The following is a 12,111-nucleotide window of genomic DNA, read 5'->3' on the forward strand; positions in this document are numbered from 1 at the left end:
ATACCTACTCACATTGATTAATGAGGGAATGAAGAGTGTGTGCCCAGTATCCTCTGAGACCAGCAAAGACATTAGGTAAGAATTTGGGTGACAGATGTGACACTTTAGAGTGCTCCTACATTATGAATAGATTCCAGGGGTCACTTTAGGGGACTTATGAGTTCTATTTGCCTTTCTGGGGTTACCATGACACAAGCTGGAAGCCCAAGACCCCAGTGGTAACAATTCTTCAATGAATAAATGGTCAGATCCTGATGGATGGATTCATACCATAAATTAACATATTTCCCATGAGAATGTAGTGCTCATGGAACCAAGTGCTCATGGGACCAAGATGAAGATGCTGCTTTTAGAATTCTCTTCCCAACAGTGAATCAAAGTTAAAACCAAAAGTTTATGGAGAAGAGAATCAGAATCAAGTGAATGGGCTCAGTGGCCTAGAACTAGACCTCCCTGCAGAGAGAGATGCCTGTGAGGTTGCCAGGGCCTCCATTTCTCCATTCCTCAGACACTGCGGAAGGCTCTTTAACAAATTCTGCATGATGAACTTCTCCTTTTTCAATGGTTTTCATTGATCGTCAATTCTTCCATCATGACAAATGGCTTTGTGATACACACCATACAGTGAATAAGCTAGCAGCCCCACTGATATTGGCCATATTTGTGATGGAAATCTTCCCAAAACGATTGGAGAGCATTTCCTCCCAGTACTACCTTGTCATAAGAGTCACATTTATAAATAATCTCCTGGGACATGTTACTCCCAGAAATGATTTTCAGAGAATATTCCCTTATACATTCTTAGTATCCATTTCAGAGGATGACATTTTATGGCCAAGTTTCCAAGTTTAGAGCATACATTCTATTAGGACCATACAGATTCCTGTACCTTGACAGCAGCCAGATCTCCACTGTCTTCCCAGGATAAGCCCCCTCAATGCATTGTCCTATGATGAGAAAGTAACCATTTGAGACAGTTCTGAGTACGACCCCCCAGCTCTATATTTCCCTTCAAATGCGCTTGGAAAGTCCCAATTTCTTCAATTATAAAATAGAAATAGTTAATATTACCTGCATTGCAGCAGTTTTTATGTGAGTTTAATGTTTTAATATCTGAAAAGCCCCTAATAGTTTTTAATCAACAGGAACAACTGGCTGTGACAATCAGGGTAAGACAAAGCTTGTGTTTTGTATCACATGGGTTTCAGTTCTGTTTGCCCAGAATCACCCATGCCCAGGGGCTTTCCCTTGGGAAGACACCAAAGACTCATTTGTTATCCTTTTATAAAATTCATTATACTTACAGTGGACATGTTCAGTGATTCTTTCCCTGCTTTGGCACAAGCTCATATGGGCAGATCTGTCTGCTCTGTTAACTACGTTAGCATGTCTGACTTGTTACTACTCTCCTCCCTGTACCCAGTCGTGGGGCTTGGCAAAATATTAAGTCACGTCACTGCACTTTAAGGATGCACTGGAAACAACTTTGGATATATCTGGTAGGAAAGGGTCTGCAGGAGGACATACAGCTTCCATCAATTCCTGGAAAGGAGACTGGCAATGTTGAAAGACCCATGTTGAAAGGGTCATGAAATTGAAATAGCAGCTTTACTATATACACTCAAAACTCACAGTTTGCCATGACCTTTGCAAAGCGGCAGGATATAGTGTCCTTGGTATATTACTTAGCGACCTTGTTTCATTGTTTGCTATAAATGAATTTTGGGTTTTCCTAAAGTGAACACAACTATATAAGCATTGAACCCATATGGAAAAACTCAAGAAGAAAGATGTTTGCTTTAGAAGTTGAAACAATACAATTTTACTGTAAGCGCTATCAATAATTTTCAATGTCACTTCAGTCAAGTCATTTCCCCTTCCTGGACATCAGATTATCAAGCTTTAAAATTAGAAAGAGAAATAGCTAAATTTTCTTGCCCCTCCCAGCTTGAACTGTCCAGAATCTTCTCATTCTATAGACATCTGCAGGAATATCCATCAATCACAGACTGTAAGTGATGGTTTTGCATTTTCCACAGTTCCACATACCTTAATGGTGACAAGGCTCACAGTCTATGGATTTACTGTTTCTCACAAGTTTGGTACTGATGAGTTGTGGTTGCTTAGTGTTACTATGCCAGAGTCTATTGACAGCATTGCTGTAGTCTGAGCTGTCTGTGCCCTACCTCTTGTCCCCAGCTATGCTACAGGCAGTGCGAGCCCTGATGGTTGTGGGCATCGTCCTGGGTGTCATTGGGCTCCTGGTGTCCATCTTTGCCCTAAAATGCATCCGCATTGGCAACATGGAGGACTCTGCTAAAGCCAACATGACGCTGACCTCTGGGATCATGTTCATCATCTCAGGTAAACATGGATTGTGGGATTCCCATTCTCACACCTGCTTCTGGGAATGTCATAGCAAACTCACTCTAGTAAAGCAACATAACTTGTCCCTACTGAATATGGCTGGACATAGATTCAGAACATTTCACGCTAGGATTCAAGATCTGAGACTAAAGCCCAATTACAATCTACAGAATTATCATAAATGCTAAGAACTCTCTTAGTTGCCTCCACGCTTATAAAAGATTCTCAATCCTCAGGTAAGTGTGTGATTTAATCTGTAAAGCATTATTTTAGTAAGACTCTAGAAAATGATTTAAAGAAAGAGTTCTTGACATCACCTAAGGACCAGGACCAAAATATTGTACCATTGTTTTAATTGAAGTAACATTGCATCATAATATTATATAAGTTTTAGGTGTGCATCTTTGAAAACCAGCATGGGTATATACTACATTAAGCTCACCACTAAAAGTCTACTTCTATTCTTCACCATATACTTCGTCCCAGTTTATCTACTATACTCCTTTCCTTTAGTTGTCTATGTAATTGATCTTACATTCTAAAATTTGTTTTTCTTTTATTTAGTTCATTCATTTGTTTTCTCTCTATACCACATATAATGAAATCATATGGTGTTTGTCTTTCTCTATTGCTCTTATTTCACTAAGCAAATACCCTCTAGGTACATCATGTTGTTGCAAATGATAGGATTTCATCTTTTTAAGAATTGAATAGTATTCCATTGTGTATATATACTACATCTTCTTTATCCATTCCTTCATTCATGGGCACTTAAGCTGTTTTCAGCTCTTGGCTGTTGACAATAATGCTTTTTAAAAAATGGGGTTGCATAGCTCTTCAAATTAATGTTATTGTTTTTTCCTGGGAAAGCACCCAAAAGTAGGACAACCCTTGACTCCAATGTGTTTGTAAAATCTCATTCTATGCACATACAACTCCTTTCACAATTAGTAAGATTTGTGATTCTAAGAACTTCACAATGTCTAGTGGGAATTTAGCAATGGATGCTTATGTTGACCATTCTGTTATGGGAATGGAATATTCTTTGACATGCTCACATAAAATCATTTAAGCATATTTGCCTCAGAAACATTGTGTTTCCTTTATAACCAACTCTGGAGCTTTCTTATTCTTGCAACACAGGTATTTGTGCCATCACTGGAGTGTCTGTGTTTGCCAACATGCTGGTTACTAACTTCTGGATGTCTACGGCTAATATGTACACTGGCATGGGAGGAATGGTACAGACTGTTCAGACCAGGTAACTTCTTAATCTCGGTCTCATTATTGTATGGTGAATATTGTTATAAAAATCCGGTTAAACACACATACCTAATGTGACTGTCAGTGCCTGAAATAGCAAACATTTATCAGAAGCAACCACGCCATATTATAAATCAAAAAATGATCTGTAAATTCATAAACTTCATTTCAGTGAAATATCCTTGGTGATATGTCTTGAGGATGATCTGACATTTGCATTGAAATACAGCAACAGTTTAGTATTCATCTAATACTCTTACCATGACCCATTGTGGTGGAAATGAAACAGAAACTATTAACCCAGGCATGTAAATGAGAAACACATCTCCAGCCCATGATGGTAACCTGGCTCTGGACAGGTAAAAACTTTAATAGAAGTGCAGTATCAGTAAGGAAAAGCAATGATACTGTCTGGTACAACTGCCTCTTTTTTCCATTCATTAATATTTTCATTTTATAAATGTATTTAGCACCTGCTCTGGACCAGGAACTGTTCGGGGTGCTAGAGATAAAGACAAATTCCCCATTCTCACAGCAGTCACAGTCTAGCCAAAGGAGATGAAAACCAGCTATAATTTGTTATCAGAAGGATAGTAGAACTTTCAAAAGATGGAAACTTTTGGTAACTTCAATGACAATGGCAACTTCAAATCCTGTGTTTATTTCCCCACCACTTCAAAGGGTCATATTTATAGCAAGAAGCAGCAGCAAATCCCTGAAGGAAAATGATCTTGTTCTGGGAGAGTGATATAAATATTAGACCTAAGTGGCCAGTCATATATACTTGGTGTTTCTCCAACCTCACCAATGTGGGGTACAGAAAGAGTGTGAAGATGTAATAAATCCATTACTCTTGGACTTCCTAGAACTCCAATCCCCACTCATGTTTCTGCTTTGTTTCAAGAATGGAATTCAACAATGGAAGTCAAGAACGGGAAGGAAATGATTATCATAATCTCCTATCATTCGTCCCTTGATTACAAGAGCAACTTAAAAATAGACTGCACCATTCATCCTGGTTCTCCTAGGACTTTCCCAGTTTTAGCTTTGAAAATCCCACACCCTGGGAAACTCCTCTGTGAGCCATGGGCAAATCTTCCTGCTTAGAAGAGCCCACCTTGCCTGGACTATCTGGGTCCCTGTGTCAGTGACTCTCTACCCAACTCTAATATCTGCCATGACTCATTCATACCATCTCCCTAGAACCTTGGGCAGGTGACTTCAGTCCTAAGATTGAGACTACAGGATTGTAAAAGTCTCCTAAAGATATCACACTCCTTCCAGTATAGTTCAGTGGTTAACAATGAGAGCTTTGGAGGCAGAGTGATCTGGCAAAGCCATGTCCTTCCTAGGCCTTTGGCAAAGTTACTTGACCTCATTGATTTATAATGACTCTTAATTTACTCATTGTAAAATGGGAGTAGTAATTCCTATCACAATGACTCTTGAGAATTAAATGAAATTGTGATAAAGGAGCTTTTCATAGTATCAGTAATGACTCAATACATGTTAGTGATTGTTGTTCTCATCACTAACATTATGCCTCACTCAACCATCTAAAGGGGTATCAAGGTCAGGGACTTTGCCTGTGCCAGGGCAGAAAGACCAATGCTGCCCCCTCAGGAGAGTCATCTAGGGGGCATCTGGGAGAAGTCCCAGGAAGAGGTCATCTGTTAAGCCCCCAGTCACCCTAGGGTGTAAGAGGAAATGGGTTGGTGGTCTTCATTCCAAATACCGTAAAAGACACCAGAAATAAATTTTCTCCCAGAACTTTTCAAGAGCTGAGATCAGTCTGCCGATTTTGTCATTCACATCACCTTTGGTCATCAAGCTTATATTCTACTTTAATCCTGCTAAAATGTCTGTGCTTTCTAAGTATTCTAAAGTACCTTATTAAGTTGCAGAGGTCTACACCCACATGGTGTCTTCCTAGTGTGGCTAAATGTTCATAGCATGTGATTTTGACCATGCCAACTATTCACGGTATTCCACGGGCAGCCCATGCTCTTTGAGGAACACAAAGCAAAACCTCAAGGGCAAGAATCCACTTATCTGAGCTCTCTTTTCCTGTGGGCTCTTGGAGATGAAGGTGAAGTTACCAGCTAACATTCAAATGCTCACTGATATCCTGAGAGTTACTGGTCACTAAGGATTTAGGGATACTTCTCTCCAGATATTATCCACAAATATCTATCTAAAATCAGAATTACTTTATTTGGGGGGATTTTGTTCCCAATCCTGCTCTAATATTATTGAGCCCCAGGGGAGGCAGCCCACAGAGGGAAAGGGCACCAGTTTTGGAATCAGACCACCCCAGGATATAATTCCAGCATGGGCTAGAATGCTGGTGGGTCTATGTCTGTCTTGCTAGAATGAGGGTAGGTCTGTGTCTTGTTCACCCCTTGGTCACAGTGCCAAGGTAGAACCAGGCACATAGTAGGAGATCAGTAAATACTTGTTGAGCAGGTATATAAACAAATAAATGAAAGAATGGTCGCTTCACTTTCATCTATTCTGACAATAGATGAATACATCGAGTCCCATCCATTTTTCCTGCATAGATAGTTGTGTGACTTGACATACATAAAGTGAATACTCTTGGCCCACAGTAGGAACTCAAGGACCAAAATTCCCTCAAAAACAATAACATGAGACTGATGCCACCTCTTTCAAACTTTTCTTACAAACTCTCTAGACACTTACCTTTGTCAATAGGGAGAGCACAATATTTCCTGAGATGTTTCTCTAAAACATCTTGTAGGGTCAGGAATAGACACGGAGCAGGATCTCTATGATCCCATGCAGATTGGGTAAAGGAGGAGTCAGAGTCCTCAGTGGCTTTTGCAGGTCTTTTATTTAGATTAACCAGGCATATGGCAGGCAGGGGTGCTGGGGGACCGGGAAGCTGGCAGTTCTCACAGCCCCCAGCAAATCTTCACTCTAGCTGGGCTCTCTGGTGTTCTCTCTGCTTCTCTGCTCTTCTGTTCATTCTGCTGCTTCTCAGCTTCTGCTGGCGTCCCCGTGACACCGCCCTTATAAACTCAGTCTCTCAGCCCAGGTGTACCCACTTCAGGTGCCCTCCATCAGGCATGCATTCAGGACCACAGGTTTCCCTCATCTATCCTAATGGTGGGAGAGCAGAAAAGCCTGATACTTTTTCCTTACCCTACACATCTATATAATTATTTCTATGCCTGAGTGATGTATCAGTCCAAGAACCTCACTGCTGTTATGCTGACTAGCTTCAGTTCCAATTCTGTTCTCCAAGGTACCTGATTCAGTTGCTTGTGACCCAATGGAGTATGTTTTCAGGGAGGCAGGGAGAGAGAGAAGACAGGAATCCAAAAGTTGGGGACAGCCAGGTGCAGTGGGTAGAACCTTGAAAGTTGAGTCCCACATTCACAGCCAGCATCTCCCTGTTCAGGTATACCTTTGGTTCAGCTCTGTTCGTGGGATGGGTTGCTGGAGGCCTCACGCTAATTGGGGGTGTGATGATGTGTATCGCCTGCCGGGGCCTGGTACCAGAGGAAACTAGGTGAGTATCCCCATCCCAGTGCAATCAGACATTTGATCCAAGTCCATGTTAATGTGTAATTTGCAACTGGAATGTTTAAGCATATGAAAGAACTTCATTGACTAAAGTATCATTGAAACTTCTCTTTTCAATGATTGGAGAGGACCTAAAGAACAGATCAGGAATATTTCAGCCTGAGCAGATTTAGGTGAGATTCTATTCGAAGGGGGGCAAAAATCCCTCTAGGTACCCTCTGGCTTCCACAGCCTATTGACTCAATGGTTCTCAGCTGGGAGTGATTTTCCCCCTGCCCTAGGGCTATTTGGCAACATATGAAGACAATTTTGATCATTACAACTTTGGAGTACAAGTGATACTTGCATCTAATGGGTAGCAGCCAGGGCTGGTGCTAAAATCCTAACAATGTACCAGACAGAGGCCCACAACAAAAAAGCATCCCTTTCAAAATATCAGCCTTACTGCTGCCAAGAAAACTGCCCTGATTCTGGGAGTGGACCCAGAGTAGGGAGACTTGGATTGGGTTCTACTGCTATCTAGCCCTGTGAGCCCCTAGCAGGTTATTTGCCCTCTCTGGGTTTCTGTTAGCTCATCTATCAATGAGTAAATGAGAGATGGCTCCTTCCTGCTCACAAATTCTATGATTCTTTGGCAAAATCACATTCTCTTGGATATTGTTTCTGGTTCATTTCCTTTTGATTGATTAATAGAGGGAACTCACTAGTCATTACCTACAAGCTTAATAAAACTCTAATACGAAGCCAGAAATTCTGCTCCATAGCAGAGGCAGAAAACCAGTGTCCCAAAGACTAGGGTGACCAACTTCTCAGTTTGCTCAGCAATAAGGGGCTTCCTAAGACATTGGACTTTTTTTAAAAAGGTTTTATTTATTTTTGTGTAGAAGAACTGGGCTATAGGCCAGACGTGGGGAGGGGGGGGGTGAGAGGATCCACCAGAGACAGATTGGGGGGCAAAGCAGGTGGATTTACTGAAATACGCTGCTGAGGGGAGCCGCAGGCGAGACAGGAGTGGTCTGCTGTGCCATGTGGGTGAGCTCCCTGGCTGGGAATAACTCAGGCCATCACCATGTGTTTTTGCTGTGGTAGAGCTGAGACTTAACCCCTAGGCCACCAGGGAGGTCCCAAGACATTGGACTTTTAGTGCTAAAACTGCGATGTAGCCCACAGTAAATGGGGGCACTCCTACCAAATACATCTAAGGTCATGGAATATTTCTTTTTCTTTCAGCTACAAAGCGGTTTCTTATCATGCCTCAGGCCACAATGTAGGCTACAGGCCTGGAGGCTTCAAGGCCAGCTCTGGTTTTGGACCCAACCCCAAAAACAAGAAGATCTACGATGGGGGTGCCCGCGCAGAGGACGAGGCACAGTCCCACCCTTCCAAGTACGACTATGTGTAGATTCCATCACACCTCGGCTTGGGCAGAAGAAACTCCCCAATTCACTCAAAAAAAAGGACTTTTTTACCTTGATTTGGAAGTTAGAAAAGTCTTGATTTCACTTTTGGTGAGCCCACAGGTCTTGGTACATGTCTCTCTCAGTGTTCATCACAAAGCAGCTGAGTTATCAGGTATGAATTAGAGGCTTCAGCTCATGTTTTTCAATCTTTTATTTCATTTTTAATTATGACCTTTCTAATCTAATGAAAGAACTGGATTTAAATTCCTATCAGAGTCATGGATGATTTCGACTGACTCTGCCTCCTCCTGGTTGGTAGCCTATTGATTATCTATCTCCCAATTCCATCCCTGAAAATTTTTAAAAGGAAAAAATAGTCAACCAAAAGATACCATTTTCTGCTATTTGACTTTTTACTTTCCTCTCCTCTCCCCTCCCTAACTACTAATAAACACTGATTGAAGAAGTAATAGGGAAAAGATATTTGTAATGTTTCCAGCTCATTATCTGAGTTTCCTACACTGTGATTGAACATTACCTAGAATAGTGATTCCAGCCTTTCTGCTTCTGTTGGCATCTGCTAGACTTCCCCATGGGCTTTCTGAGCTCCCCACTTCATGTCCTCTTTCAGTCACACACCAGAAAGTCTCTCAGAGGAATGAGAAAAGATTTTTTTTCTGTAATCTAAATATTTTTGATATTCTAAAGATGGTTAGGATAAATAATGTATTAGTAAATGGTACACTGTGAATTAGCTTCACTTCTGCACATGGAAAATGAAAAATTAATTCTTTTGATGTTTATACAGTTCTTTGTAAAATCACACAATTCAGAATTTCATAAAATACTCACTGATCCTAAATCTTTGAGATCTCCAGGACTCTGATTATACATGACAGAGTCAGTATAACTCGTGTTAAAAAAAAAAAAAAAAAGAAAGAAAGAAAAACAAATAAGGGAACACAGCAGGTCCTAAGAAGTGAGTTCAAACCTGTTCTTTCAAAAAAAAATTAAAAGGTGATTAATTTAACATTGGGTTTACAAGTGCTGGAATCCATGCTTACATGCTACAGGCAGTTAACTGTAGCAACTAAGAGGCACTGTGGTTAACTTGGTTACTCTGAAAGTTTGTTCTCACTCAATTCACCTGGAAGATTTGGCTACTTAAAAACTTAAGACTTTGCATCTACACAACTTCCCTTTATTTACATCACTGCTGCAGAAAACCAAAATGCATTTTTCCAAGCTGCCAGGATCCCATTCCAGCACCAAAACTAGAATAGACCCCCTGGGAAACTGAGTTAAGGACAGTCTCTCAAACCTACCAAATTAAGGAGCAGCATTGGCCCTGGAGGAATCTGACCATTGGGTTATTATTGTGGATTAAAAAAAAAGTATCATATGAACAGTGCCTATAAATTTGGCCTCCAAGAGAATGGATAAATGGTCATAGGGTCCTCAGGCTAGACAGACTGCCGGGGGAAAGACCGTGTCCCATTAAACTGTAAAGAGATGTGTTCACTAAGAGCCAAGACAGTCACGTCAGAGACCCTTCTAAGTGAGACAGAAAGGACTTAGGCCAAATCAGTTAGGGCACTCATGGAGCTCATTGCCTGAAATGGAATAAAAGAGAAACAAATTAATCAAGAAAAAGAAAGTAGGGGGTGGGAATATGGAGAGTGTTAAGTGTTCTCAAGATTTAAGTCAAAGATCGTGGGGTATCATAGCTATCCCTCCTACCACCACTAAGTCCCTGGTCAGTTTGAGATTAAAATACAGCTCAGTTGGGTTTTGAATTAGTACATTCTCTGCCCAACACATAATTGTTTGAACACCTCCATATATTTAGATTGTGCTTTGTAATTTTTGGTTTCTCCTTCTTATTGTGTATGCATTGAACTATTGACCTGCATGTTTTGTTACTTAAATATTAAAAATGCTGTTATCTTACATTTGAATAGTTTCTGCTCTTTATTCCAAGCTTAGGAAGTAAAGTGGGAGTCACAGTACCTCCAAACTGAGTGCATAGTGCATGTGGTGATCCTATACTGTCAAAAATTAGCAAGGATTGAAGAAAATGGTACTTCATTGAAAAAAAAAAAATTTTTAAGATTCATACAAGCACTGGGTACAGTCAGAAGCTCGGGAGGGTGAGAGAATTCACCAGAGCAAAGAACAGAACAGGCAGACTGACGAAATACACTGCTGAGGGGAGCAGCGTGCCTGGCAGGAGAGGTCTGTCGTGCCATGTGGGACCCTCGCTGGCGGCCAGGGATCGAACTGGTGCTGTAGAGGCTGCAGGCAGCTTCGCAACCCAGTGCTCAACCGCTGCACAACCAGGGGAGGCCCTCACTGAAAATTTTTAAAAAGCTGAGTGCATCTTTGCAGAATGTTTCTTCTTGCAGAGTCAGCAGTAGCCTGTCTGCTTGGGAATCAACTAGGTCTGATCCAGCACTTGAGAATTGTGAAACTAGGTCAGCTTAAAAATCCAACTAGGACTAGACCTCTATAATTAAGTTTATCATAAGTTAAATAATATACAGTCATTAAATTATTAAGATTTTTAAAAATATTAATTGTATTAAATGGTACATTCAAATACATCCTGGAAAGAAATATTTTCCAAAATATATTTAAAGTTGTTTCCAGTTGGGGATATAATGATACTTTTTTCTCTTAATTTGTACTTTTCAGTACTTTCCTAATTTTTTCCCATGAGAATATCTTTTTTTACTACCTAAAGAAGAAAAATACAAATAAAAATTAATGAAGAATCAAAACACAGAAAATTACATCTAGACATAACAAACAATGTGAATATATTTAACCGTTACTTAACTGGATACTTAAAATGGTTAATATGGTAAAATGTTTGGTTTTTGTTTTTTTTTTTTTTGCATGATTTTAAAATAATAATAACATCCAGACACAAAATCCACAGGGCAGGTTCTGCTTTCAACCTGGAGACCTGACATTCTCAGGCAACTTAGTAGGAGGATATTGATAAGTCACGACTGAGTCTCTGTTTACTCTGAACCAACAAAGAGCTCTACTGGTCATGCACCCAGAAACTAGCCTCACATGTGTTAGTTTTTCTTCTCCTTTGACACCATTTGGCATTCATTTTTCCATTTAATTACCCCTACTCACTTCTGAAGGTGGGAAAGCAGAGATCCCACAAGGATCACAAGGACCAGGACAAGCTCAGGACCGTGTTCTAGCATGTCAGGGCAGTCAGAACAAGGACTGGAGTCCACACCCAGATTTAACCTCTTACTTTTTCCATAAGGCCACACAGACCCCATCTCTTCACTCTCATCCCATTTCCTCCCCATTTCCCTACTCCCTTATCTAGCCAGGTAAGTCAAACTAAAAGGGTTAAGATGGGTGAGCTTTGAGCAGTTGCCTGGCCTTCCACTTCCCCTGTGTAGGGAAGTTGGGGATATAATGATACTTTTTTCTCTTAATTTGTACTTTTCAGTACTTTCCTAATTTTTTCCCATGAGAATATCTTTTTTTACTACCTAAAGAA

General features: G+C 40.6%; 1 protein-coding gene across 2 annotated transcripts in view; it reads left to right on the forward strand.

Moving 5' to 3' along the window:
* Positions 1-8,581, forward strand: part of CLDN18 (claudin 18) — a gene marked incomplete at both ends in the record, with an annotated part of 33,068 nt that extends 24,487 nt beyond the window's left edge. For both annotated transcript variants that reach the window (XM_084232327.1, XM_084232326.1), the window contains 4 exons: positions 2,200-2,364; positions 3,511-3,628; positions 7,055-7,165; positions 8,410-8,581. In XM_084232327.1, the coding sequence (XP_084088453.1) occupies positions 2,200-2,364; positions 3,511-3,628; positions 7,055-7,165; positions 8,410-8,581 (566 nt within the window). The remainder of the gene's footprint in view (positions 1-2,199; positions 2,365-3,510; positions 3,629-7,054; positions 7,166-8,409) is intronic.
* Between the last annotated feature and the right edge of the window lie 3,530 nt (positions 8,582-12,111).

Source organism: Talpa europaea (assembly GCF_964194135.1).
Source record: "Talpa europaea genome assembly, chromosome: 4".
In the NCBI taxonomy this organism is placed as follows: domain Eukaryota; kingdom Metazoa; phylum Chordata; class Mammalia; order Eulipotyphla; family Talpidae; genus Talpa; species Talpa europaea.